Below are 25900 nucleotides of genomic sequence, written 5' to 3'. Positions count from 1 at the left end.
TTACTGCACAGAATGATGTATATGCAGAGTTTGACAAAATAAAGCCGTGTTCACATTCATCTTCTGAATGGGGAAAGTTTATGTGGCTTTAATGCCTTATGTGGCCTAATTATATGCTGGCCTTAAAACTAAATTCAAAATGTGTATGTGAAGCATGATTTTGTTATTTAAAAAACGTGATATTTTAGTAGCCATTCAAGGTCTAATATGCAAAATAGGTATGGAAACTTCAAAATATTAACTGGGAATTGACTCTTTATAATAGGAGGGAGACATCTTGAGTCCAGTCGTTAAAATATATGCATGTTTACAGAATCCAGATTTTTAGTAGATTAGTAGCCTTTTTATTTAGGGCTTTTTTTAAATGGAAAAACTAAAAAAGACAAACACGTTTTGTTCATAATTCCAGTGGAAGCTTTTGGGAGCTCGGTATTTGGGAGCAGCACTTGAAGGCATCATTTCCTGGGAAAGTGGGAGGTGAATGTTGTCAACGTGACTGTCATCAAGTAACGTTAGAGGGGCAGAGAACAGCAGAGCCGTCGGTGCTCCGCTTGCCTGTATCGTCGGGACTTGGAAAGTGGCCGGGCGGGGGAGACGGGCAGCCAACCTCGGGATTCAGTGAAGATGGAAATAAGTCGTTGTTTTCGAATATCTCCTTTGTTCGCCTTCAGAGCCGTGTTGTAACGTTCAGGACAACTTACCGTACACAGTGTTTGGTACATTTTCCTTCTTTGGAACCCACCAGCGCGAGCTAGCTTAGCAGCCAACCGCTGATACTGTCAGACACACAGGTACAGGAGAGGAGAGGAGGGGCTGGTGACAAAGGAAGGTGGCGAGGAAACGATGAACCGCTTTCGAAAGTGGCTGTACAAGCCCAAGGTAAGTTGTCTTGGATTCACACGCTGTGTCAGCCCTGCAGTCAGTCATTTTTTATGCATAGCTCTGGAGATAGCTAGCAAAACAGCCGCTAGCCTGAAGACTTCATACACATCTGCTAACGTTAGCCCGGGTCCTGATGTTTCACTGTATTAACCAGGCAGCAGCTCTCCCTTTGTTGTTGTTGATGCTTTTGTTTTCAGGCGCTTGGCAGGGTTAACAACATTACAGCCGGGCAAAGTACACTGAATTTTACTGATTAACTTAATGCTGCCTTCAGCTGACAGTGTCATTAATGTTAGGTGTTTAAGCGATTTTGTTTCGCTATTATATTCACAAATTCTTTTGTTTGTTTTTATCAACACAAAAATAACAGCAATAATAGTGCTAAAATTATAATAAAGCTGTTGATAATATTATTAATAATAATGCTATGATCAATATATACAAAATAAATTTGTCCAAAGTTAAAAACAATTTTGTATTAAAAGTAATATTAGGGATCTATTGCAATTTAGGGCTGTTGTACGTTTAATTATCAATCAATCAACTGACATTCTCAATTAACTGATTAAGCTGTCAGTGTACAAAATTTCTAATTAAAAGTGTAAAAAAATGCCCACATCAATTGGCAAAAGCCCTAAATAGCATATACATATTGACATTCTGTCTGCTTATACTCCAAAGCCTAAAGATATTCACCTTACCATCACATCACACAAACATAGGCAACAAAACGTAACAAATAACACGCTGCAAAAAAGGACCAAAGCAAGTCATTGATTTCCAAAAAAGTTGCCAATTATATTTCAATGCTTGTTTAATTAAATGTCTAATTCTTTAAGTTCTTTAGCATTTGAATGGGTTTGCATAAATTGTTTTAAAGCTTACAACACAATTTGTAGTCAAAATCATCAGTATTGTCGTAAGCTGGTAATGCATGTGCTGTGATTCTTTGAATGAAGCTCAGAGTGTGGAAACATGCCTGACACAGCAGAGGAATTACTGAAGGCTTGGTCGCTTTGTTAAATGAATAGTTTAATATATGCAGACTGCAGCACCTTTTAGGATGAGCATGTGAATTTTTCTTCAGAGTGGGAATTCTTGTTATCTTTATGGTTTTAAAGAATACGAGAATATAAACCAATTTAAAGCCACACGCGCAAATCTGAGGTCATTGATCTGTGTGTAATCATTTTATGGTAGCACAGATTTTTTCAGAACTTGGATTGAGAAACTCCTACCTGATCTACTTCTGGAGAATTGCGAGCTTTAGATGTTGTAATATTTAACGTGGGTTTATAGCTGGTTTGCACTCTTAACCTTGTCCCAATTACTCATATGCTCTTATGGAAAGTTTGCTTATTAAGCAGAAAATTCCATTGAAAAGCTCTTTGTGACCACTTGCACAAAACATTATTCTAATGCAGCCTCCTGTGGAGGATGGGTGCAAAGGTTTTATTATTTTCAACTACAGAATATTTACCTGAAAACATTCCTTTAGGCTGTAGCAAGACCTGAACAACATCTAAGTGTGTTAAATGCATAGTGGTCCGTTAGTATATTGACATAAAAGTTGGTTAGATTGTGTATCACATCTTCTGCTTTGCCTAAAAGGTTTGTCGACACATATTCCTTATTGGCCGGTAATTGGAGTTCTCGCAGCAGTAATGTCAGACAGGGATGAGATAAAAAGCCTGTGATTATACATTATCCACCTGCTCTTTACCACATTCACACACCTGCGTCACTGCTCTTCTCTCTGTTTCACCATGCTTGCTGTCACAGCATTTTGGCGGTCCATTGTCGGGGTCAGGCCTAAGTGTTGGGGTTCACCAGAGCATTGTCACATTCATGAATGACTCCTGACTCTGAAGTGCTGAGCTATTACATCAGTGCCTTTTCTGCCGAATCACAGCCACGGTGGGAATTAGCTGAATTACACATAAGTCGGTTGGTTTTAAATGACCAGTTCTGATGTAGAAGAAGAGCTGCCGGTCAGTATGAAAACACAACAGTAATGAAATGAGGGAGGTCACTGTTTTGCTCCTGCTACTGAGCAGCTAAGCTAGCGAGTGGTTTATCTTACACAGAGAGAAAACATTTCTGTGGTAAACAAAGTGCGTCCCCAGCTTGCATATTCTGGCATTTACAGTTGAACACGGCGCAGTGTTGTCATTTTGCATCAACAGTAGGTCGTTTATTATTGAGCTATGTTCTCCTGGAGACAGAAAAAGCATTGAATCAGCATGTTCCCTTGACTGAAGCGGAGCTATTGATATTTCCAGAGCTGCTCTTTGCCTCCCCAGATAAGTCCCACTGAGGAGGACTTTCTTTTGCCCCTGCTACACAAACCCTTCCCACTGTGTTAGAGAGTAGTGTGCAGCTCCGTGCGGGACATAATGTACCTGTCTATCCTGCCATCAAAGTGGCAACTTGTGGAAAAAGATGAATGTGTAAGAATGGATTGTCCTCGTCTTCTATAGGGGGGAAGACTCAGCCGGAGTGAGTATATACAGTACGTCTGCAAAGTGAGATTCTTCACATTCCTTTAAGCTGGTTCAGCTGTTTTTGCTTTGAAGAGTGCATCTTCACTTCCCAAAATCCATACAAACAGGATCACCTCACTCCTTAGGTATTTTCTAGGTGTGTTTTGTTGACCTTTGACTTCACATTCTGCAGGGAAAGGTGAGGAAAAAGCATCTTTGGAGAGGGTCAAATCAGCGGGAATCGTTCATAAATATCTGCTTCATCACACATCCCAGCAGTCCCAAACAAAGACGAGACCTGGCTCAGGTTTCCCAGCAGCCAAAATGGCTACTGTCTCCTCACCTCTCATTCATCACAGGCGAACTCACAGAGTGACTGATGGCGAGAGAGAGAGAGATATGTCAGGAAGCTAAACATGCACACTTCCCGTGTAGCCTGTGTTCCTCTCCTGGTTGTTTATTCCATCAGGCGTTGTGGAGCTGACCTTCAGATCCACACCACCTCATCTGTCAGTTTGACGGGCTCACAGCTCGCACCAGGCCCAGGTGCACTCACCTCCATCTACAGGATGCTACTAATTTGCTTCTCATTCCCCCCCCCCCTCTCCTTCGGACAGTTCGGTGCGTGGGTGGCTGATACTTTCTGGCTCTCCTTATCCAAATGTCAGACAGATATCACTGTGTAACGGTGCAGTTGTAAGAAAACATGTAATGCTGATGGCTGATTGCTTTGATAAGGTTGTCCAACATCTGACAGCTGGCTCAGTTTTTAAGTAGTTTTTCCTTTTTTATTAACGTAGCAAACTCATTTTATTTCTGAGACAAAGATCATGTGTTTCCCACTTAGCACCAAAGACAGTTCTTTAAAATTATATAGACGAATCTTGTTTGTGACATATTTGTTCTGCAGCTTTATGTTTGTTATGAAGTATAATAAAAGACCATTTTTGGTTTGATTTCAGTGCAAAAATAATATCTAGCAACATGAAACCCATGCCGGTAGTTGGTTTTAATACAATAACACAATAAAATAGTACAATATGTGATGGCCAAATTGAACAAAATGTTATTATCAATAAAATCTGCAGATTGTTGGCTAGATTAATTCTTCTTCTTATTGTTTTCTATGAGATGTCAAGTCATGACACAGTCTTGAATCCATAACACCAAAGGTAACCTTTTTAAATGTCTGATTATCTCAGAAAAATAACTTTAAATGTTCCAACTTGTTACCCTACAAGAGTAAGAAAACCAGAAAGCATTAACATTAAATAAGCTAGAACTAACACAATATTGAAACATGAATCTGTCACTTGGATAATCATTTCAGCTCTAAATTATAGTTTAGCCCACATCATTATGAATGGCTTAAGATCAAATCTGAAAAATCAATTCTTTTGTAAACAGAACAGTGCTGTGAAATCATTTCTACACATCTTAACAAGGCATTATAAGAATTTACAGTGGTCCTAAATTATTGTCAAGCCATCATTAAAGATGCTTTAGAGATGCTTGTCTATACTTTAATCCAATCAGGAGCCACTTTCCTCCTGTTACTGGCTCAGAGGCGGTTATGCATTTTTTGATTTTGAAAGGAAATGTTCATCTATGAGGACGGAGGCGATGACGCATGGTTAAAGGTATAATAAGTAGGATTTTCCTAGACAAATAAAATGTAGACTTTTACAAATATAATATAATATAAATAATCACTTATGGGCCTCTATACATGCGTGTTGGTGAGTGTGTGTGCAGACCCTTGTGAGACCCTTCCCTCTGGATCTATTCTGTTGTTTTGCTTTGCAATCACAGCGTATAGGTGAGTGTGGGAGTGGTTCAAATTAGCAGTTAGCATGCTAGTGCAATGGTAACCGGCGGTAAGCATGCTAGTGCAATGGTAACCGGCGGTTAGCATGCTAGCGCAAAGGCAACCGTGATGCTGTCGGTGTTAGCTCGGCGGGGTGGGTGTGTTCTCGCACGAGAGAGTGAGAGTGAGCTTCTGGTGACGAAGCGCCCAGGAGGAGGGGCCCAGTTTGAATGTGTTGTTGACAAAATGCAAGAAAAAAACCTGCTATTATACCTTTTTAAAAACAGCAATAAAGGATATGCAGAAGGAGCAGGAATCGCAGGGTAACTCGCGATATGATACACAATGTGTGGACTACGATACGATAACATCACGATACAGCGATCCAGCGATAATCGATATATTGCAAGACAATCATATAATGATACATCATAATGTGTGATTAACTTCTTCTTTGGTCAGTTCATTTCCCTTCACGTTACCCTCATTCATGTCAAAAGTGCCACCGTGAGGAGTCATGAAGTTGTGACGCGGTAAGTCTAAATCACAGGGAAATCTGTGAGAGTGCCATATATTTTCCTAATGATAATTGTATTGCACGAGTCAGCACGATGATATATTGCCGTATCAATATTTTGTCCCACTCCTAATATACAGTATGTCTTATTACAATCAGAATCAGAAAAACTTTATTTATCTTTGGGGGGAAATTCGGGAAAACTGACTAATCACACATCACATCACACAACGGATTTGTAGATGAGAGCTTAAACAATAACTCCACTGACAGATAATTCAAAGTTATGATAATCGTGTGACGGTGAAATCTACCAAAAAATGCCCCAAATTTGCTGCTTCTCTGTTTGAAGTAATTGTTAATAGAATACTGTTGGATTTCGGGTTGTTGTTTGTTACTGTTGTTTCTAAGTAAGTGTGCAATCATGCATGGTTCTTGCGTATTATAACCAAAAAATTAAAAAATAATAGTCCGCATCTTGTTCTCTGAGTTGATACCTATTCAATTTACAGCTCCAACAATAACTAATTATTCAGTAGACATAAAAGTACACAAATAATATATATAAAAAAGATAAATCCCTTTTTTCTGGGAAAAATGCCAAAAGTAAAAACAAATATTTGAGAAAAAGTTCTTTTTGTCAATACTAAGATGCTTTTCCCTGAGGTAATGTGTATACATGCAACAAAAGTTTAAAATTACAAATCAATACCTCTTATTTCTTATCCCATCAAAGCACAACACCCTTTTTCGTTGGAAGTATGTCGTCATACTTCTCAGTGATCGTGAATCATGGCAGCTGGTTTCCTCAGTAATGACGATGCTCCTCTTCACATGACATCCTGTCTGCAGCAGCTTCTGCTGTTGTTTACATGGTTTATCTCACCGCCTTCTTTGCCCCTCGTTTGTCATTTATCACTCCCCTGGTTTGTCTGTGAATAGTGCCAACATGCAAACTGAAGAGCAGGCAGAGCAATTAGGGGCTTTGCAGAGTTGGGTCTGCACAGTTGGCACCAAGTTGACGGAAGAGCGAACAGCAAACTGCTGAGCAGCGGCCAGCCTGGCTTCATATTTAGCCCCCTTTCTCGACTTCTTTGTGGACGTCCCATTCTGCTTACCCACCAGCCATGCGGTAATTGATTTGGTGTCAGTTGCTGGGATTTAGAGAGCTGACCGTAGTGCAGATCGAGACAGGCCCTGCGATTGAGGGCCTTTTTAAATTCATTGCAGGATTGGGGAATCAGAGCCCACTGTCTGAGGTGTGGGGAGGCAATGATTGAGGGGAAGTAGCTGTGGAAGAAGAGCGAGATTTAAAGGTAACAGAGAATCAGCGGGTCCGGATATCGACTGAGAGGCTGCACTCATTTTCCACACCTCGTCTCTTATCGGTAATAATTCCTACCCTCTCCGATCAAAGGCTTTTTTTTCATTCTCATTGATGATAAATATAAAGCATCCTCTCAAGGTGCCCTTTGTCTATATTATGAGACTTACTAAGAAGAGCCAGAAAATACAACGCCACCCCTCCTGCTCTGGGCTTTGTCTCGGCAGCAGGGAGGACGGGAGGGAAAGGAGGAGAACAGTAGGCCTGTATTTTTGGGATTAGATTTTGGCCTTAGTTACAGTTGGCATGAGATGAGATGAGAGGATGTTGTTCTTTAGCAGCTCTAGTGTTTCTTCTTACTGGATACAAGGGCTGGGTTTATTAAAAACCCAAATAACTCACAAATTAAAACATTTTCGAGCAAGATTGACATTTTTACTTGATGGTAAAGAGATTGTTTTTGATAGAGAAAGATGCCTGAGTGGATTACAAAGAATAATCAGTCAGTTGTGAGAAGATAATGAGGGAAAGATGACAAGAATTTTGAAATCACTTCATGAAAGTTAGTAAATCTGAAATGTTTCCTTCCCTCTGTTGCTGCAATCTAACAGCCAGTTCTGGATTGTGTAACCAGATTATTTCTTGCATAAGAGCATCCCTGCTTTTGCTGAGGAGAGGGGCTTCCCCATGTGTGAACACACTACCATAAGGGGATCCTGGACACGCCTTGTGGACACCCAAATTCTGTCTATCACGCTCAGTTCGGTCATGCTTAAAGTATGATCCAGGCACATGCACAGGTCATCGCCCGGTCCAAAAAGCCAGATTAGTGCAGCCCTCTGACAGCAGCCAGATTAGAACATCAGTCCAGATGTGCAGACCACTCTGACAGTATTGAGTCAGGGAGAGAGTGGAGCCAGTTTCCAGATGGTTAGTGCAGAAATATTCATCAGCAGTCTGTGATTAGTGCTATTGATTTGATAGCACGTTTATTTAAGACACTTTACGCCTCAAAGACCATCATCAATAACTCAGCAGCTGCAGAACACAAGACAGACGCGAGGAGAGAAACTCCTGATGCAAGCTGAATGTTAAAGGAATGACTCGACACAACAGTACCTGCTCGAGCACAACACCGCATTCTTGAAAAGATAATACTTTTTATTCTGCCAAACTTAATAAAAATAACGGTGGAGGAAGTTTCCTTGTTTGTTACAGAGACGATTGGCTCGCTCCTGCCTGAGCTTTTATGCTGAGCCCTGAATAATAAATAAGGTGATGAACTGTATCCGGCTGCTTTTTGCCAGTCTGCCAACAGACTGGATGAAGCAGAGTGAACTGGTTTCCCCCCTACGATTTTTGCCTCTGATCCTTGGGCGGAGGCCAGAAGGCAGCAAATTGAGCCTGGAATAGAGTATGGAGGGCAGAGGCAAGGTTTCTCATAAGTCCCCTAAGTGGGCTCAGTCTGCACGCACCGATGCTATGGATGCTCATGAAGCATTAGCCTGACAGCCTCCATCATCTGCACAGTCTGAATAGAAATGAAGCCGAGCTATCAGCGGCTCAAGGAGAAATCTAGCTGAGATGATGCGGACCGTACAGCAGCAGGCATCTCTCACTAACACGTTTCAATAAGAGTCACGCGCTCGTCGCCTGTTATTGATTTTATGTTAAACAAAAGCGACAGAAATTTCACAGAGTCATCGTGAAATGATGTGATTGAGGAGGCTTAACAGTAATTGTCACTCTGGATGAGGTTGTGGGAGCCTAATAGTCTGAAATGAAGGGTTTGTGAGCGCGGTGGAGAGAGTTTTTTTGAGTCATCTCAAAGAGAGGGCGCCCAGGACAACTGACAGCAGGAGCAGAGCAGGAGAGAGGCACACCGCAGGGGACAGGAGGAGAATCTGCTGAATCATTTCCTCACATACGCAAGGTAGAGCTGTCATTGGCGGTGATGACGCAAAGTCCAGGAGTCAGATCCACAGATGTTCACACGCTTAACTTTGAAAAACAATTTGTTTACCCTTTCAGCTTCTTCATTTGATTGTTACTTATTTTCTCTTTCTTTAAAACCTGTTTAAAAGCTGCAGGTTTATTGTTAGGCCTTGTCTTTTTTTAACCGAGCACTCTATACATAAAAAGTAAATGTCAAGGCCCATACTCTGTGCCAACTAGTGTTATGTAAGCAGATGAAAACACACTTGTTTCAACTGCCTTTTTGCTTTCCACAGCCTGACATCATCACTGACTCACAGTCAGTATAACAATGTAAATATACTGTCTAAAGCTATAAACTCAGATTAGACTTTCAAACAGAGGATTAGTGTGTGTTTTATGATTTGTACAGCCTCATCAGTTAATCAGAGGTGTTAACTGTGTCTGTTGAAGTAGCACTACATTACTTTGACTTTTGCAGTAATCCAGGATTTTGCTGCACCAGCTGTTAGAAAGTTAGACTTTTGTATTGTATAAATCTGCAGCGAGAGAACGTCTATAGTGTGGACCAATCACAAGCAAGCTACTATGTAAACAGGAAGTAACTGTAGCATTACAAACCTGATATAGCTGTTTTACAAGGGTGGACATTAAACTTAACTGTCTTAACTACTGCTCTTTAGTATTTAGTATCTTGTGTTTTTGGCATGTTTTTTTTTTTTTTTTGTAAAACTTTATTTAAAAGCGTCCCACTTTACACTGTTAATAAACGGCAGTTTAATCAATGGTCAGGTTATACTTAAAGCTCCTGTGAGGAGTTTTTTGCTGGTTATGAAACAGACTGAAATTAATTCTGATGACTCTATATGACCTGCAAAAGCAAACCAGACCATCAGCGACAAGATAAATTATTTCTATATAGTTATTTTTAATGCCTGAAACTGCTGGCGGGGGGGGTAGGTGTCAGACGAAGTGATTAACTGCACGCTGCCTTTGTTTACGCTTTCCTGGGCAAAAATGTAAAGTGAGTGATACATATGACTGTTAAAGAAAGCAGGATGAGATGTTTTGTTAAAAACCACCACTTAAGCACGTACAGGACAAAATCAGCAAAGAGAGGTACAGCTTTGTTCCCAGGGGGCGCCAAAATCAACACAAATTGAAAGTTCCTCACAGGAGCTTTAAAACAGGGCTTGCATTAGCAAGATTACCGTAGCTTTCTCAGTTAGCGTCAGTTAGCCATTTGGCAGGCGCAAGGTGCAAATGTTTAGTAACAACTTATCTCTGTGAGAACTTGTTCTAGAAGTGTGGGCTTTTAAGTAGGCTAAGGTTAAATTTATAGGCTCCTGGTTCTCACACTGGTGTCAGGAATGAGGGCAGAAGTATTGAAGTAGGCCTGCTCTTAGTCTTTTCACACACTTCATATTTGATAAGTTAAAATGTGATACATTATTTTTCACAGACAGAGCATTGCTGCCTATCAGAAACTAAATCAGCAAGTCTCGAGCTTCGCCTTTGCCTCTGACTTTTCCCCCATGATGCAATGCTGCAGGAATGTTGCCTCTTGTGTGAGGAATGCAGCAGGAGGAGGCTATAGGAGGGCGTCTGTCTCAAATACTTCTTCTCTTCCTCCGTCAGCACTGGCATGGTTATTTGCCTCACAAATGTCAAAGTGAATGCCACCACTGTGGGCCTGCTTGTGCTTGCGCTAGAAAACGGTCTCCCACTCCTGTTTCCTGTTTGGTCATCATGACATTTCTGACATAGAGTCAGTCATTGTTGTGCAGTTGTGTAGAGTTTGGTCAAATCTGACTCTTTGCTAGTAATATATCAGAGATTATAATTGGATGTAAATAAAGGTAATGATAATAATAACATAAATAATTTAGCAGTGGGTGTTTTTGCTTCATTCTGTTTAATTGTCTCTCTTCCATTAGCCTACACATTCAGAGAAACCCACTTAAATGTATTTCCGTTGTAGTAACGACAATGCAATGATGAATAATACTATTTACAGGCTTCTCTCTTACTATTGTGTGCTACAATACCGTGGGTGTCTAACCCATTTCTCCACAGATTATTTTTACATACAGCATGTATGTGACCTTGTTAAGAAAGAACACTGGAAACGAGAGCGAAAAACTTGCTGTATTTGCCAGCTTTTTTTGGAATAGATGCCTCGTCTTCGTTGCTATTCGAGCTTATTTTGTTAACATGCCAGGGCCGAGGCATCAGAGTTGACAATCATGAACAAAATGTGCAGGAATGTTATTATATAGATTTTTCTTTGTCGGACAAAATGGGTTTTTTGTCGGCAAGTATTTGTTTTACTGAAATAGACAATCCGCTAATAAAGCTAATAAAGTTTCATGTACTAAACAGCCATACAAGTTGTTATCCTTCTTTAAACTGCGTTAAAATTAACAACTAAAATATAAGTTAAATTTAAAATATCATTATTCTTTATGCGTTAAATGCAGGGAGATAAAGATTAGTTAAAGATTAAGTCGCGTGCCATGACATATCCGACAGTCCGTCCTCCAAATAACTTTTCAGACGTTCAAAATCTCCTTCCTTTCCCCCTCACAGTTATAATGCGACAAGTACCCCAGCTGTAGGTTATATCTCTGTGTTTTCTCCTTGCTGTTTGTTTCATTATTAATGAGCGAGAGTGAGGGAACAGCACCATGTATCATATTCAGAGAGAGAAGCACAGGGCCCACGGGGAGAGCATCACGCAACAGGAAGCACTGCAAACTTAAGGGAAAAAGGTCCTGCGAGAGATTTCTGTAAATACCAGTATTCAGTTTGATTTCATGAAAACATTTCCAGACAGTCATGGCAGGCAAACTCGTCTGTTTACTGGCATAGCGTTCCTGTTTTTTTTCTGCTCTGCACAGTCACGCTGTCCTCTCCAGCTCCTGTGCTGTCGTCGGGTTCATGCGGTTTGTGATGATGCACGTCGGCATGTGGTCGCCATTTTCCAAACCATTAACCTTTCGATCAACGTGAGCCCTCCCCGGGATGTGTGTGTGTGTTTAATGGTGTTATGATTTTAGAAATTAGCATCTTAATTGTCCTGTAAAGTTTTAATTATAATTGCATTCCATGTAAGCGATACACATGATCAATTGTGTTTACATTATTTGCACATTATCTTACCTACCTTGTGTGTTGCGGCTGTGTGTGAGCTTCACCCAGCAGAGGAGTAATTTGCTGCCTGTGCGGCTCCACGCCGAGGGGAGCACGGTGGGAGATAATGACATCCTCTAGCAGGGACAGGCTCTCTAATTACACCTCCTCTTCTGTGCAGCTTTCACACTATATTAACCTTTGTTAACTCCTCTTGTCAGAATTAATGCCACTTTTTATCATTCACTTTCATGTACTTGTTGAGAATTTGTTTATGTATGAATGTCAGTTTGTGTAACCCCTGACTTGTGCTCATAAATCACCAGAGTACGTTGGCAAATGGGAGTGCAATCTGTTGTTAACCTGGCCTATACGATGTCCTACTTACCTGGTTTTATTTTGGTCCCTACAGATCAGCAGTATGTTGCTGCACTGTGCTTCCTTGACTGCTCCCACTTCATCTCTTTTTGTGGGTTTATTTGCATCGGATGATTCCTTATATCCCCTGAGTTAGCTTCACTGTCTGCTGGATATGTACAGTTGAAGTCTGTGCAACTATTCAGACTTAAAGACTCCACCTGTTAACACCAAAGTGCTGTAGTAGCACAGTGTTGCTGTAACCAGGAGAACATAATACGTAGTTCATGTGTTGACTTGCCCACAGTTAGAAAACCACCGAGCACCAAGCTGCAGCTGTCTAAACCTGACTCTGTATCACTCACTCATGCAGGACTCTAAACTGCGTTCATCGTAATGTGTTCTCTATTGCAATAAATGAAGCAAAGTCCTCCACACCCTGAGCAACAAGTAGGCCGTAATGGCTGAAATAGAGGAGCAGATTAACAGTGAAGTTCCTCACTCTGTATTGCTGCTCCTTGCTCTGTGTACCGGCAATTAATAATTTACAAGCGCTATGAGATCACCAAGAAGGTTTTCGAGTTTATTCATAGGTCTCGCAGCGAAAACAGACGCGAGTTTATGTCCCAGTCCTCCACTGAAAAACGTTGCATGCTGTCTCTAGACTTCCAAGCTTTCCTACCTATGCTTGGCCTGTGCTCCGTTTAGAGTCAAATAGAAGTCGTTTTTTGCTTTGATTTTCTGTGATTTCCTCTGAAAATACTGTTGTTGTTGTTTTTTTAGATTAGACATACTTCCATGGCTGGTGATGCTCTGATATTTTTGCCCATAGATTAATAAGAACCAGTTGCTTTGCTGTGATTGGAGTGACGTTTGCTGGATGAAAGCTTTGAATTAGTAGCATACAGCAACTTGACAGTGTGATGGTGACACACTGTGAAGTTGCTCTGTCACAGAACATTTTAGAAAGCTGACAAAATTATTGTTTTTCATTGTTGAAATGAGCCTTAAAGAGGAGCTGGATTTTCATGTAGGAGGATTTTGTGTCAGAGCACAGGAAGTAAAACAAATAAGTCAAGTTTAAGAGACTGAATTCTGGTACCAAAGCTGCAACTAGTCTATTAACGGATTATTTAAAATTATCTGCTTTCAGCTTGTCAATTGTCAAATGTAGATATTTTCTGGTGATAGATAGAAAAGTAAATATCATAGGGTTTTGGACTGTTGGGCAAACATCCATCCATCCATGGTGGTGGTCAGGGTAGGGAGCACGAAGCCAATCCCAGCTGTCATTAAGCGAGAGGCACTAGAGGGACACTCGGACATGTCGCCAGTCATGTACTGACAACCTTTCACTCTCACACTCACACCTATGGGCAGTTTTAGCGTCACCAATTTACTCAACGAGCATGTCTTTGGACTGTGGGAGGATGCTGGAGTACCTGGAGGGAACCCACACATGCACGGGGAGAACATGCAAACTCCACACAGAAAGGCCCACTTCGTCCAAACTGGGATTCGAACTAGGAACCTTCTAGTTGTGAGGCGACAGCGCTAACCACCCTGTTGTGCAGCCCTGCTGACATTTAATCGACCACATGACCAATCAAGTTATCCATAATATAAAATAGTCACAGCTCTAATGCGTGCAGTAAATGAATGAGCAAAACCCACATACAAACTTCATTATCTAAAACGTAGATAAAGGTTGGACTATTTTCTGTCCCAGTAATTATTCACACTCAGTTTGATTTATAATTGTTGTGCTGTGTTGTATAAAACATTCTGCATTACGTCATGTGTATTGTTTCTCATAAACTGCATTAATGGTACTAAAAACGACCTCCTTTGTGTTTTCCTCCAGAGGACGGACCCTCAGCTCCTGGCCCAGTTCTACTATGCCGATGAAGAGCTGAATCAGGTGGCCACCGAGCTGGACGGCCTCGACGGCAGGAAGGACCCTCAGAGATGTACCCTGCTCGTCAACCAGTTCCGCTCTTGTCAGGTCAGCGGGGGGGGGGGGTGTTCATTAAGAAGTTTATCTTTGAAGCTTAGAGACCTAAGGACATACAATCACCTGTCTGGACCTTGGCTTGGCCTGGAAGCTAAAAATAGACACCACCCTTATCATTGTCTTTCCGGACACAGGCGTGGTGATATGACTGTTGCCTTACTGAACATCGCTTGACCGAGTTCTTTTATCAGACAGTTTCTCTGATAAGATGAGATGAGAAGACTGTTTGGACTGGGATGTATGTCACGCTGGTTATTAATTAATCTGGTTACAAGAGCGGCATGTTTAGTAACAGACATTAAGCTATGATTGAGAATAGAGATAAAGGTGTTTGGAGCAAGTACGGCATGTTTTAATGAGTTATGATGCAGGTTATTGTTTCAGGTCTTTATGTTAGGGCTGAGAAGAGCTTAAGAAGGTGACGCTGTGCATGACTGATGGCTGCCATGCTGCCTCGTGCTGAGAGAGGTGGAGGTGGTGAAGGGAGGTCGTCATCTGGCCCGTTGTGCCTCAGCCTCCCCCTACTGTCACAGCACCGGGGGGAGGACCGCTTAATAAGGTCATCACTTGGTCCCCGACTGCTCCGTGTCTTTCCTTCTCCATCCGTCCCTCTGCCGTCAGTCTGTCACCTTGTTTTTCTTTGGTATCTTTCCATTGTTCTGTTTTTTTTTGGAGAATGACTAACTCTCGTCTGTGCCTCAAATTAGTGTCTGATTTTTCTACCCTTAGTTGCTGTTAAAATGTTTAACAGCAAAATCTCGGCCCTTGTAAGGTAGCGAGGAGTCTTTTCAGCGGCATACCTCCTCAAGGGTTTTTGGAGACAGAATTAAGCAGCATGATACCCCACAGCCCCGAGGCCCCAAGAATAGAAGGCATGTGCACTCAAGCCAACGTTTTGCACTTGAACCTGCCACTGCAGATATCAGCTCTTATTCACGGGCCTCTGTGGGGGTTGCTGGCATACTGCTCATTTTATGTTGGCGCGGCTGTTCATACAGCGTGGCCTGCTGGAACAGGCGGACGAGTCTGTGTGTTTTGAGACGGACAAAGATTGAGTGAGACGAGAAAAGGACAGAGATAGACGGTGAAAAGAGTGAGATATAGCCTTTTGTGACGGTGACGTTTCAGGTATCACTACCTTTGGATGATTTGAAAGAAAGAGTAGTGAAGGTTATCACCGGTGTCCCCTGCCGGGAGACCCTCACAGACTTTGGGGTGGCTCTCAGACAGGTCCGGGACACACACACACACACAGCACGCAGCCGTAAAGGAATCGGTGGTTAAGCTCTCCTTCTCAAAGCTTTTTAATCTTTCTCCTCGGGGCGAGCAGAGAAAGACGCAGTGCTGTGCCTGACAAGATTACAGTGCACAGTGCAGCCGCGGTTGAGTGAAAGGCTCATTGTAAGTCATTGTTATGGCTGTTGTACATGCCAGCAGCACATAAGCTCTTGATTAGCTCTTGCTGTGTGTGACACTGCATTTTCACTGCTGGAATTACAGGCTTCAGTTTAGTGTTTTTATTGAGGGAGAATGTAACTGCGAGGGCCATAATGGTCTCATGTGTTGTCAAATAGTTTTCATTCATTACCGAATCAATGGTCTTTAAACGCTACAGCACAATGGCCCCCTTGAAAGAGGTGAAGCTCGGATTATTAACAGCCATTAGTTAAAGTAAACAACCCAGAAAATTGCTTTTCAGGAACAGATTTTTTTCTCACCCCTCTGACTAGTTTGTCCAATTTTGTTTTGTGTCACTCTTGTGCTCGTCTGCAGGACAATGTGTTGAACATCATCAATCAGATCATGGATGAATGTATCCCCAACGATCGGGCCAACAGAGACTTCTGCGTCAAGTTCCCCGAGGAGATTCGTCATGACAACCTGGCAGGGCAGCTGTGGTTTGGGGCCGAGGTAGAGTATTCCCTTCAGCATCAGTGAAGAAGAAAACAACCTTGCACAAGACCTAAACACGAGAACTTCAATTTTACAATTGGCGTTTCTTAATTGTTAATTGCACCATTGTTATCAGAATTTTCTAAGTTGAAACTTCTGTGCAAGTCCAGATCATTTATGATTTACATGTTCCTGTTTAGTGTTTGGCTGCCGGCTCCATCATCATGAACAGGGAGATTGAGAGCATAGCGATGAGGCCCCTGGCTAAGGACCTCACTCGCAGCCTGGAGGAGGTGCGCAACATCACCAGAGACCAGGCCCTGAGAGACCTCAACTTGTACACAGACCGCATGAAGGACGCATTGCGACATTTTGACAGCCTTTTCGCTGAGTTTGAGCTCAGGTAAATACAGACATTATTGGCCATTGTTGCAACAAACACAATTCCCATTGATCAACATTAAACAAAGCTGTGAATGTCATTACATTTCACTTTCTGCTTCTTCTGTGGCCAGTTATGTGTCAGCCATGGTGCCTGTGAAGTCTCCCAAAGAATACTACGTACAGCAGGAGGTGATTGTGCTCTTCTGTGAGACCGTAGAGAGGTGAGTTCACCGCCTATAGAGCACTGCAGAGTCCAAATAATATGTGGGGATAAAGTGGTTAATTTTTCTTATTGTGTTTTCTTCATTGTTGTCTCAGGGCCCTTAAGCTGGGCTATCTCACACAAGACATGATCGATGACTATGAACCCGCTCTGATGTTTACAATTCCCAGACTAGCCATTGTGTGGTAAGTGTTGCCTGTCCTCTCCTTCTCTCCGCCCACCTCTTTGTTTTCTAATCCTTCCTGCCCTCTAACTGAATTTTAACAATATTTTGCAGTGGGCTTGTTGTGTATTCAGATGGACCTCTCAACCTCGACCGAAAACCAGAAGACATATCTGAGCTCTTCCGGCCTTTTCGCACTTTACTGAAGAAAATCAGGTACTGTCCGTGAAACTGAACAAAAAAATACCTTATTTCCTTTTTTCAGTATGTTACAACTGTCTGATGATGCTTTTGCAGAGACCTGCTGCAGACCCTGACTGAGGAGGAGTTGATTACGCTAGAGAGGAACCTGTGTATCTCTCAGGATGGGGAGTTGTCCACGGGCCCGGAGCTGGCCACAAACAGCTCAACAGCTCCAGTCCAAGAGAATCACTCATCCTGCAGCACCGCTAATGACACCTCCAAGGGGGAGAGTGAGGGGGAGCAGGAGCACCTGGCTCTGTTTGTCTGTCCCAGCCAGGAGGAGGAGCCGGCAGAAGTGGAAAAGGGCTGGGAGGAGGTAGAAACCGAGAGGGGGGAGGAGGAGCAGGAGCAGGGCCTGCTGTGCGAGGAGGCTGAGGAGGCTGAGTTGGCCTGCTCCATGCAGTACGATGAGGAGGAGCTGGAGCAGCTCAACATGATGGTTTACCGCGTGGGAGACGAGATGTCCACCCTGCTGTCGCCTCCCAGCCAGGGTCAGTCCCCAGCCCACCAACCCGGCAGAAGAGAGGCAGGAGGCTCTAGCGGGGCCTCAAGCACTGAGGCCTCACCCCGCAGGCTCCTGGTGAGCCGGGGAAGGACAGGCATCTATGTAGAGGAGGAGGACAGGGTCTTCCTCATGGACGATCTGGACGCAGCAGGAGACACCATCACCAGCATCTCAAGAGAGGCGTTTAGTTGTGTTGCCTCTCCTTCCAAAGCGACAGAGTCTGCTCGTCCTGTGCAGCGCAAGCCGGGCTCACGGCCAGACTCAAACAGGAACGGCTGGTTATCTGAGGCCCAGTCAGAGCAGCCGTGCCCACAGCCACGCAGCCACAACACACGCTGTCCTCATGCAAAGCGTCCTCCTTGCACCTCCGCTCCCGGCTCTGAACCTCTGCCTTACACTAACGGGTGGGAGATGGGTTTGGAGGGGACGGCGTCTGAAACAGCTGAGGTCATCGCCCACCGCATGGGTGGGATGAAGCTGTCCGCCACAGTCATCTTTAACCCTCGCTCCCCAAGCTTGACGGAGCTGGCCGTGGACAAGCTGCTGCTGCCCGCTCCCTCTGAAATTGATCCCTGCGGCCCCCTTGTGGCCACTCACTGCCTGCTCAACTCCTGCGTCTGTTGTGGGAGCTGTGAGGACAGCCACGAGGACGGCATCACCACAGAGACCACTGGGCTGGGGTTAGGCATCGCCCTGGGATTTGACAAACACTGTAAGACGTCGGCGCCGAACACTGTCATCCAGTCTTCTGCCTGCCGGTTGCCCCCACGAGCTCACGATCCTCACTGTAAGGCTGAGCTGGCCCAGTTGACTCCCCCTTCTTCCCGCTGCTCTGCAGAGATGCTGGAAGAGGATTCAAACTCACAGCTCTGCGAGAAGTGCCTGGTGGTGCCTCCAGGGCCGGGGCATCATGCACAGGACTGTAGGTCCAATGGAGAGGATGGACCCTCCCCGTGCAATCACCAGCTGGGGACTGAGAGGAGGCAGCAGGCCAGTGGAGGCCGACAGAGGGACAAGGAGACGGAGAAGGACAAGACAGGAAGTAAGGACTCGAAGAGGGACGCCAAAGAGGACAGCAGGAGGAGCTCCAGGTGAGCTGCTATTTCTTAGTCATTTTGATTAACGTTGTGTTGTCATCTCTGGGAGATGTATGACCTCGACACTGTCTCACATGAACAAAAATGTCTTTTATTTCACTGCATTTCATCATATTTTGAATCATTCTTTCCATTCATTGTTTATGATTTTGCCCCGTGCATCATGTTACCTTAGTTATAACTATTTGTTCCTTCTACCATTGTGTTTGTTCTGTACTTCCTTTATCTTTTTTGTTTGGTTGTTTTTAGTTTTCAGAGCTCCCCCCTCAGCTCTGTGTCAGGTAGTGACTGTGAGAGTGTGTCGGTCACCACATGTAGTCTGTCGAGCAGTGCATACACCCCCAGGTAAACTAATCAATCATGAAAGTGTGTGTCACTGTCATATGTTTGTGAGTGTTTCATCCTGCCCTCTCTCTCTAATAGAGTCTAAAAAGCCTTTTGCGTGGTAGATGAAAAGAATGCTTTGTTCATTTCCAGTCTTTATGCAGAGCTTTGTTCACATTCAGCCATTGATTGAAGTGTCAGTCACTCCTTCCCGTACGGGCTACAAGTGACAGCATTAATTTGCCTTGTGGCTAAGACTGTAGATTTAATTAGACACATGTTGGAGTATTGATCTCCATGTTAATTCTGTACAGTATGTTTAATACTAAGAGGAAATACCTGGCAATTTGGATAGAATTACTGCAGAAATGTGTAGTGAGTGGATTTACAGTGGATGTAGGATGAATTGATTGTGTACATTTAACTTTCAGAGGACATAATAATGACCCTGTCTAATTCCAATCCATGCAGCCCTGTCAGCAGCCTGACCCCCAGTTCAGGGATGTCAGAAGACCTGGACCACCATGAGATCCAGCTGGCCCTGCAAGATGCCAAGATGGCTGCCAGGAACAAGATCCGATCCCGCTTCCACAGCAGCAGCGACCTCATCCACCGTCTCTTTGTTTGTATATCAGGTAAAAGCCCTCAATCCCCGCGCAGCTCTCCCTCCCTCTCTTTGTCTCTCCCGTGCTGATATCCGTTATTCTTCTGTGATGCAGGTGTTGCTGATCAGCTGCAGACCAACTACGCCAGCGACCTCCGCAGCATCCTTAAGACTCTGTTTGAAGTCATGGCAACAAAGTGTGAGGAGGGAGACAACGATAAGCAAAAGAAAGGTAAGGAATGCTTACATTGTCTATTTCTTCTTAATATCATACACAGATTTATTTCAAACTTCAATCAAAATGTAAGAAACCAAGTTTTTTCATTGGATACTGTGTTTAAACTTACAAAGCCTGATTGCTCAAAATGTTTTATCTGCTCGTATTTGTCTCTAAACTTTATTGACAAAACAACCATGATCAATACTTTTATAATAGCTGTGTATCAAATGTGTTTTGTTGTGATGAACCCACAGAAAGTTATCACCAGAATCTGCAGCTCCTCTGGTCTTTATGGAGCCGTATAGAGAGATTAAGCTCCTTGTTTAGCAGTCCGGCTTGTGACTTTACTGTTATGGTTCTACCTCACTGCTCTTACAACATTGTTTTTAGCAATAGCCGTCAGCTGTTTAGAAAAAGGTCTAAAAGCCCACTGTGCACTACCTGCTAAGCACCAAACAGCAAAGAGACACATTAAGAGACAGATATATTTACTTGTATAGTTAATAGAGACAAGAACAGAGCTAAAAGAGAGTAATTTTTAAAAGTAAACCAGAAACAAAACCTCTGCTGGATGTTTGAATAAGCAGCTGTTTGCTAAGTTTACTATATTACATTAATATATGACCTCAAGGGGACAAAAGTCTGTTTTTGCTATTTGATCAAACAAACTAAATGACTTCCAATGAAATTCATGTGAAATTCATGGTTCTGTCCTGCAATTTCAGTTAAAGATGTTACAAAACTTCCACAAACCATTTTTAAAGACCCCCTCCAGTTAAAATCCAGTGTTTAACCTTGTTAACATCTCCATGTGGTCTTTTTCATGAGCTACAAGACATAAGGACAGGCTGAACAACACGTTTTCAGATTGGCAGGGTTTGTGACATGACAAACCTAAGGAGCCAATCCTGTTAATGGACAGGGTGACGCTATGCATATCATTATGTGTAACCTATGGCAACCACTTCTGCGATGCACGAGCCAGCTGTAACCGTCATTGTAATTTTTGCAAACTCATTACTGAATACCAACGTTAACGTTACTGCTACTAATTACTACATTTCAAGCTAGCTAAGTTTCAACAAATTGCCACTAAACGATGGCAGAGACGTGTTCTGTTTTCGTGATGGAGGGGGCAGTTGGAAATTTGCATAGTGGACGGGGACTATGCTGATAAGGGAATTTTTAATGAGGGTGAAAGGAGGAGGTGCCTTGGGAGGATTTTTACAAGGTAATTAAATGTATTTTGCACACACATCAGACACAATTTATTATTTCAAGCAGAGCATTTTATATGTCTTAAAACATGACTGGAGCTGGTCTTTAAAAAGTCTAAGTCATATAATGTCACATCTTTTCCATGGTAATGCCTGTACAACTGGTCTGCACTAATGACTGTATATATAGATGGACGATGCATCTCCATCTGCTCCCATTGTACGGAAGTGATGCCAAAATAGCCCCCGCGATAGGCACTGCCATCTTACGAGGGTGACGTTATTTAGAGCCAGAGACTGCGCAGTAGAGATCGGCGGGTGATGCGGCCGTAGCCACTTCCGCTAAACACACACTTAGCTTACCGAAAAACAGCAAGGATCCCGCACGCCGGTTGTGTTTAACAGCAGAACAGCTTCTTAGTGTTGGTCTGAGGTTAACGTTCACAGGTATGGAAACTTACATGACTGTAGAGATTGTTTTTGTTATGTTTCATCTTGCAGATTGTCCTCCAGTCTGCTAATCCAGAACTGATTGGCTGCAGGAGCCATATTTGTCAGCAGAGCTGTTAATCATCATTTTGACAGCATCAAATAACTAATTTAAAATAAACTTGTCAGAAAAATGAACACTTGGACATAAATCAGCATGATAAGAACTAGCTATAATGACAGAAACCATGTTTGAGAAAAAATTATCTGCCATGTATTTTGAATTTGTAGTTTGACCCATGTCCCATCTGTAAACATGAAGGAGGCGGGCTTTATGACCTATACTGCAGCCAGTCAGCAGGGGGCGCTCGAAATGTTTTGGCTTCACTTTTAGGGAGCTGTCATGTCATCCATCTTTTTATACAGTCTATGGTCTGCACTGAATTGTTTATAACTGGTTCAGAACTCTGCTACAAGGCTTTAATCAAAAACAGCAATCAATCATAAGCTAATCTGGTTTTTGATTCTTCTTCTATGGTATCCAGCAGGTCCTGTTCTGCGTAGTGCAGTGCTAGAAGACTGTGCTCTCTGTCAGGAAACCATTTCTTCATCAGAATTGGCAGCCAAAGCCCGGGAAGGCCAGTTCGAAGGTCAGCAAATCCACATACTCTCCACTCAGTGTTTATTTGAAATGTCAGGATGATTCTTTTCACCCTTTTCTCTGCGTTAGATGTACAAATGGAGGCAGGCCAACACTATGTTCACTGTGTTTTTTTGTTGGCTCTGTGTAGACCCTCCGGACTGGGTCCCTGATGAAGCCTGTAACTCCTGCATCGCCTGCAAGGCTCCCTTCACCGTCATCCGCAGGAAGCATCACTGTAGAAGCTGTGGAAAGGTACAAGGACTCTCAGTGTGAGCGAGCCCAGGCAGCAGAGTGCTCAATTTAATGTGTATTTGATCAATGTGATGACTCATACATCTGCATCACCATCATATGGACAGTTACTGATGAATTAATGTGTCATTTCAGATCTTCTGCTCACGCTGCTCCTCCCATTCTGCACCTTTGCCCCGGTATGGCCAGGTGAAGCCCGTCAGGGTTTGCACACACTGCTACATGTTTCACGTCACGCCCTTCTACAGCGACAAGGCTGGCATCTGACCCCTGATCATCACCAAAAGCACACAGTCAAGAGCATATGCAACGGACAGATCCACAGCTGTGAACGCAGCAGATGCGACACTGCTCTGGTAAACTCGATATTTGTCATCATAGCTGCTCAGCAAGGCTTCAGAGTGAGGCTATTACAGAAGACAGAGCAGAGAGAGGAGACACACAGCCATGAGAGATGCTTCAACCCGCTTCTGTTGCTTCCGAGAGACTGGTGCGTCACCGGGAACCAAAGGGTTTGATTTCCGTGCCCAGCCGACACACACAAATGATTCACAAATGCCTGTCTGACTACAGTGGTGCAAAAAGGAGAACTGATAAACAGGCAGTAACAGGTTTTTGAAATGGCATTGTGCAACAGTCCTCTGTAGCAGTTCACAGCACAAAATCAGAAGAGGCCACATTGTTCTATTTGTTGCTTTAAGTGTAAATGAAAGGACTTGTGACAAATTTTTTATTATTGCTTTAGCGAGCTTCCTACATTTGTGCCAGAGCTCCCACGGGACTCGGATTACTCAAAAGAATGTAAGTCATGATAACCATGTAAATAAGGATAATTCTGGTAAAAGCTACACTACAATGTCTTCAGTAAACGGTTACTATCGATAGGGAACTGGAGAGCAATCGTCACCAGGCTGCCAGTCCCAGAAAAGCAAAAATAAAAAAACAGCTTTTATATGGAGATTCCTTCATGCTCTTAAAGGCAATGAATGTGTACTTCTGTATCACTCTAAACTGGGGTCTTACACCTTCACCTCGCGGTGGCATCGGGCTGTGCCCCTTGCTTTCACAGTGACACCATGGCATGTTTAGTTTTCTCCGAGGACTCTGCTGCACTCTGAGATGGATTAAAGGGATTCCTTAGTCATCACTGTCAGGTCTTGAAGGCCCCCTAGTGGAGAGTTGACCTCTCTTCGCTCTGTGCACTCTTCATCGTGTTGTGTACAACTTGTTCTGAACCAGAGGCCTTCTCAGGTGCTGGCCTACAGACTACAGGCCGATTATTGCCCGTTGATTTCTCTTCCTCACACTTGATATAGTGCAATATTGTGACTATGAAGCGCAATGGTCCTGCACATTTAAAAACAACCCTTTGCTATTTAGATCATAGTTATCGGCCATTTCTTAAGGGAGAAGCTTGATGGGGGTTTACACTAAATTATATCTTCAGTTCTGGTGGTACCGTCAGACAGGACCGTCCTGACCTCCTTTCTGCTCTTGAATCTGCTTCCATTGCAATGACAGCATACAAAGTATCTTCCATGCTCCTCATATATAAACAGTTTGTACATCTGAGCGGTCAAATGTGGCCAAACTACTAATATCAACCTTTGAAATGTCACATTATCTCCATTCTGCTCTGATGTAAAGCAGTTTCCTCAGGCATTACATAATCAAAATCATTCACTATTGTTTGATCAGTCTTATTCCATCAAAGAACATATACTCTTACTTTGAAAAGGTATGTTTTTTTTTCTTTTATAAAGAACAAAAAAATAATGTATGAAGCTATAATTACCTTTATGTAAAACACAAGGAATCATGCAGTAATTAAAGGGCGGGATATCCTTCTATTGTTTCAGAGCTTGGTCTTATTTTGTAAAAATCCTGGACATTTCCAAGATAAGAGCTGTGTGAAATATTCAACAAACAAATAATGTTATATAGTTTTAAATGCGATGTATATTGAAATAAATTACTTTTTCCTGTTTAAAAAATGTTGACTGATAACATCTCCTTTTTACTTTATTTTCCGTCTTAAAATGTGTCAGCAATGATTGACCTTTTGTCCATCGTTGAATAGAAAGATATGTCTGTTATTCTTTTAAGAGAAACAACTTAAATACTGAGTTTTATGAGATGGTGAATAATTGTGTATCACTTTAATTTGAACACTGACTCTCCAAAAGTACACATTTGCAGCCCTTAGCTATTTTAGTTACTATTTGTCAGCTTTTCCTGCCACTTGAGTAGGCAGTGTGAGCCTACTCATCAGATGAGCAACACCCTGCTTCTCTGAATTTCTGGGTTTTTTATGCAGTCGGAGTGACACATTATTACTGCTTCAGATTTTCCCACATAGTTACACGGAGCTACACTTATTAACGCAGAAAGATCCGTTTATTTGTCATGTGGAGCCGCTTTTGCAATGAGAACATTTAAATTGTGTTCTGTGGCTCGCAAGGGAGTTTTGTAAGGAAAGCTTGTCTTACTTGAAAACAGTTAAAATAAAAACTTTGTTACTCTACTCATTTGTGTGGGTTTCTGGTTTCTACCAGACATGGGGGGGTCTAATTTAACGATGCTATTGGCTGCATTATGTGAAGTGTAGCATCCAGCTTGTTTTTAGTTTGAAAAACACTCGAAACTAAAAGCCAGTATGTCTCAGCCTCCTATGCTTTTAATTTAAATTTTGTTTGTATTCAACTTTTCGAAGTCTCATATATTTATAGGAATGCAATACTAAGTTACAGGAGTAAACATAAGAAACATGCATGTAACCCCCAATACAACATACTAAACCAGCATTGGAAATCTCAAAGACCTCTGAATTCCCTATATCACGTGTATAGTTGTTAGACTGGATTAGATGCAAAAACAACAGGATGCGAACTGTGCTGATCACATATAATAACCCAAACAGTTCTTGATTTTGCTGGGAAGTTTCAACAAAGGGACCACTAGGTGGCAGCACTTTTTCATTATGGGGTATTAAAACGGTATTTATCAGTCAAATACAATACTGAACCATATATTTTATTTTTTTACCCCATACAATATTAACGTGCAGTATTCTAGACGTGATTTTCTTAACCAAATTGCAACTTATTTAATAATGTGGGGGTCTGAATCTGATGCCCGGAAGTAGCATAAATTAAAACTGCTTTTGCTTTGTTAAAAGTTTATATAGTTAATTACAAATAGAGTATTATATTGCCTCATTTCAATACAGCCGTCAGTACTTCATATTGCAGT

The 25900-nt window shown here is 42.6% G+C and overlaps 1 protein-coding gene across 3 annotated transcripts; it reads left to right on the top strand.

Annotated features, from left to right (window-relative positions):
* Positions 1-534: 534 nt before the first annotated feature.
* zfyve28 (zinc finger, FYVE domain containing 28) lies at positions 535-25107 on the top strand. Of its 3 annotated transcripts, none has more exons than XM_069662347.1 (14): positions 535-879; positions 14302-14442; positions 16225-16362; positions 16545-16747; positions 16860-16949; positions 17047-17136; positions 17229-17330; positions 17412-18953; positions 19209-19304; positions 19755-19918; positions 20003-20119; positions 22302-22403; positions 22545-22648; positions 22784-25107. In XM_069662347.1, exons 1-14 carry the CDS (start codon positions 844-846, stop codon positions 22913-22915), a joined length of 3057 nt encoding a protein of 1018 aa, XP_069518448.1. In that variant the 5' UTR covers positions 535-843; the 3' UTR covers positions 22916-25107. The 3 variants fall into 3 exon arrangements, with proteins under 3 accessions (XP_069518448.1, XP_069518447.1, XP_069518450.1); XM_069662346.1 differs by having other exon boundaries at positions 22299-22403; XM_069662349.1 differs by lacking the exon at positions 19209-19304 and having other exon boundaries at positions 22299-22403.
* Positions 25108-25900: the final 793 nt, after the last annotated feature.

The sequence above is a fragment of the Semicossyphus pulcher genome, unplaced genomic scaffold, assembly GCF_022749685.1.
Source record: "Semicossyphus pulcher isolate SPU_LCO1_2020_fin unplaced genomic scaffold, fSemPul1.0.p SCAF_14, whole genome shotgun sequence".
Classification (NCBI taxonomy): domain Eukaryota; kingdom Metazoa; phylum Chordata; class Actinopteri; order Labriformes; family Labridae; genus Semicossyphus; species Semicossyphus pulcher.
Note: the sequence above shows the minus strand (reverse complement) of the source record. Positions and strands in the feature narration are given on the sequence as shown.

Bases quoted from the DNA above. Each gene is read 5' to 3' on its own strand.
- zfyve28 (XM_069662346.1), top strand. From the start codon at position 844: ATGAACCGCTTTCGAAAGTGGCTGTACAAGCCCAAG. The intron at 16,748-16,859 runs GTAAATACAGAC...TTCTGTGGCCAG, and splicing joins TTCGCTGAGTTTGAGCTCAG to TTATGTGTCAGCCATGGTGC. The intron at 19,305-19,754 runs GTAAACTAATCA...CAATCCATGCAG, and splicing joins AGCAGTGCATACACCCCCAG to CCCTGTCAGCAGCCTGACCC.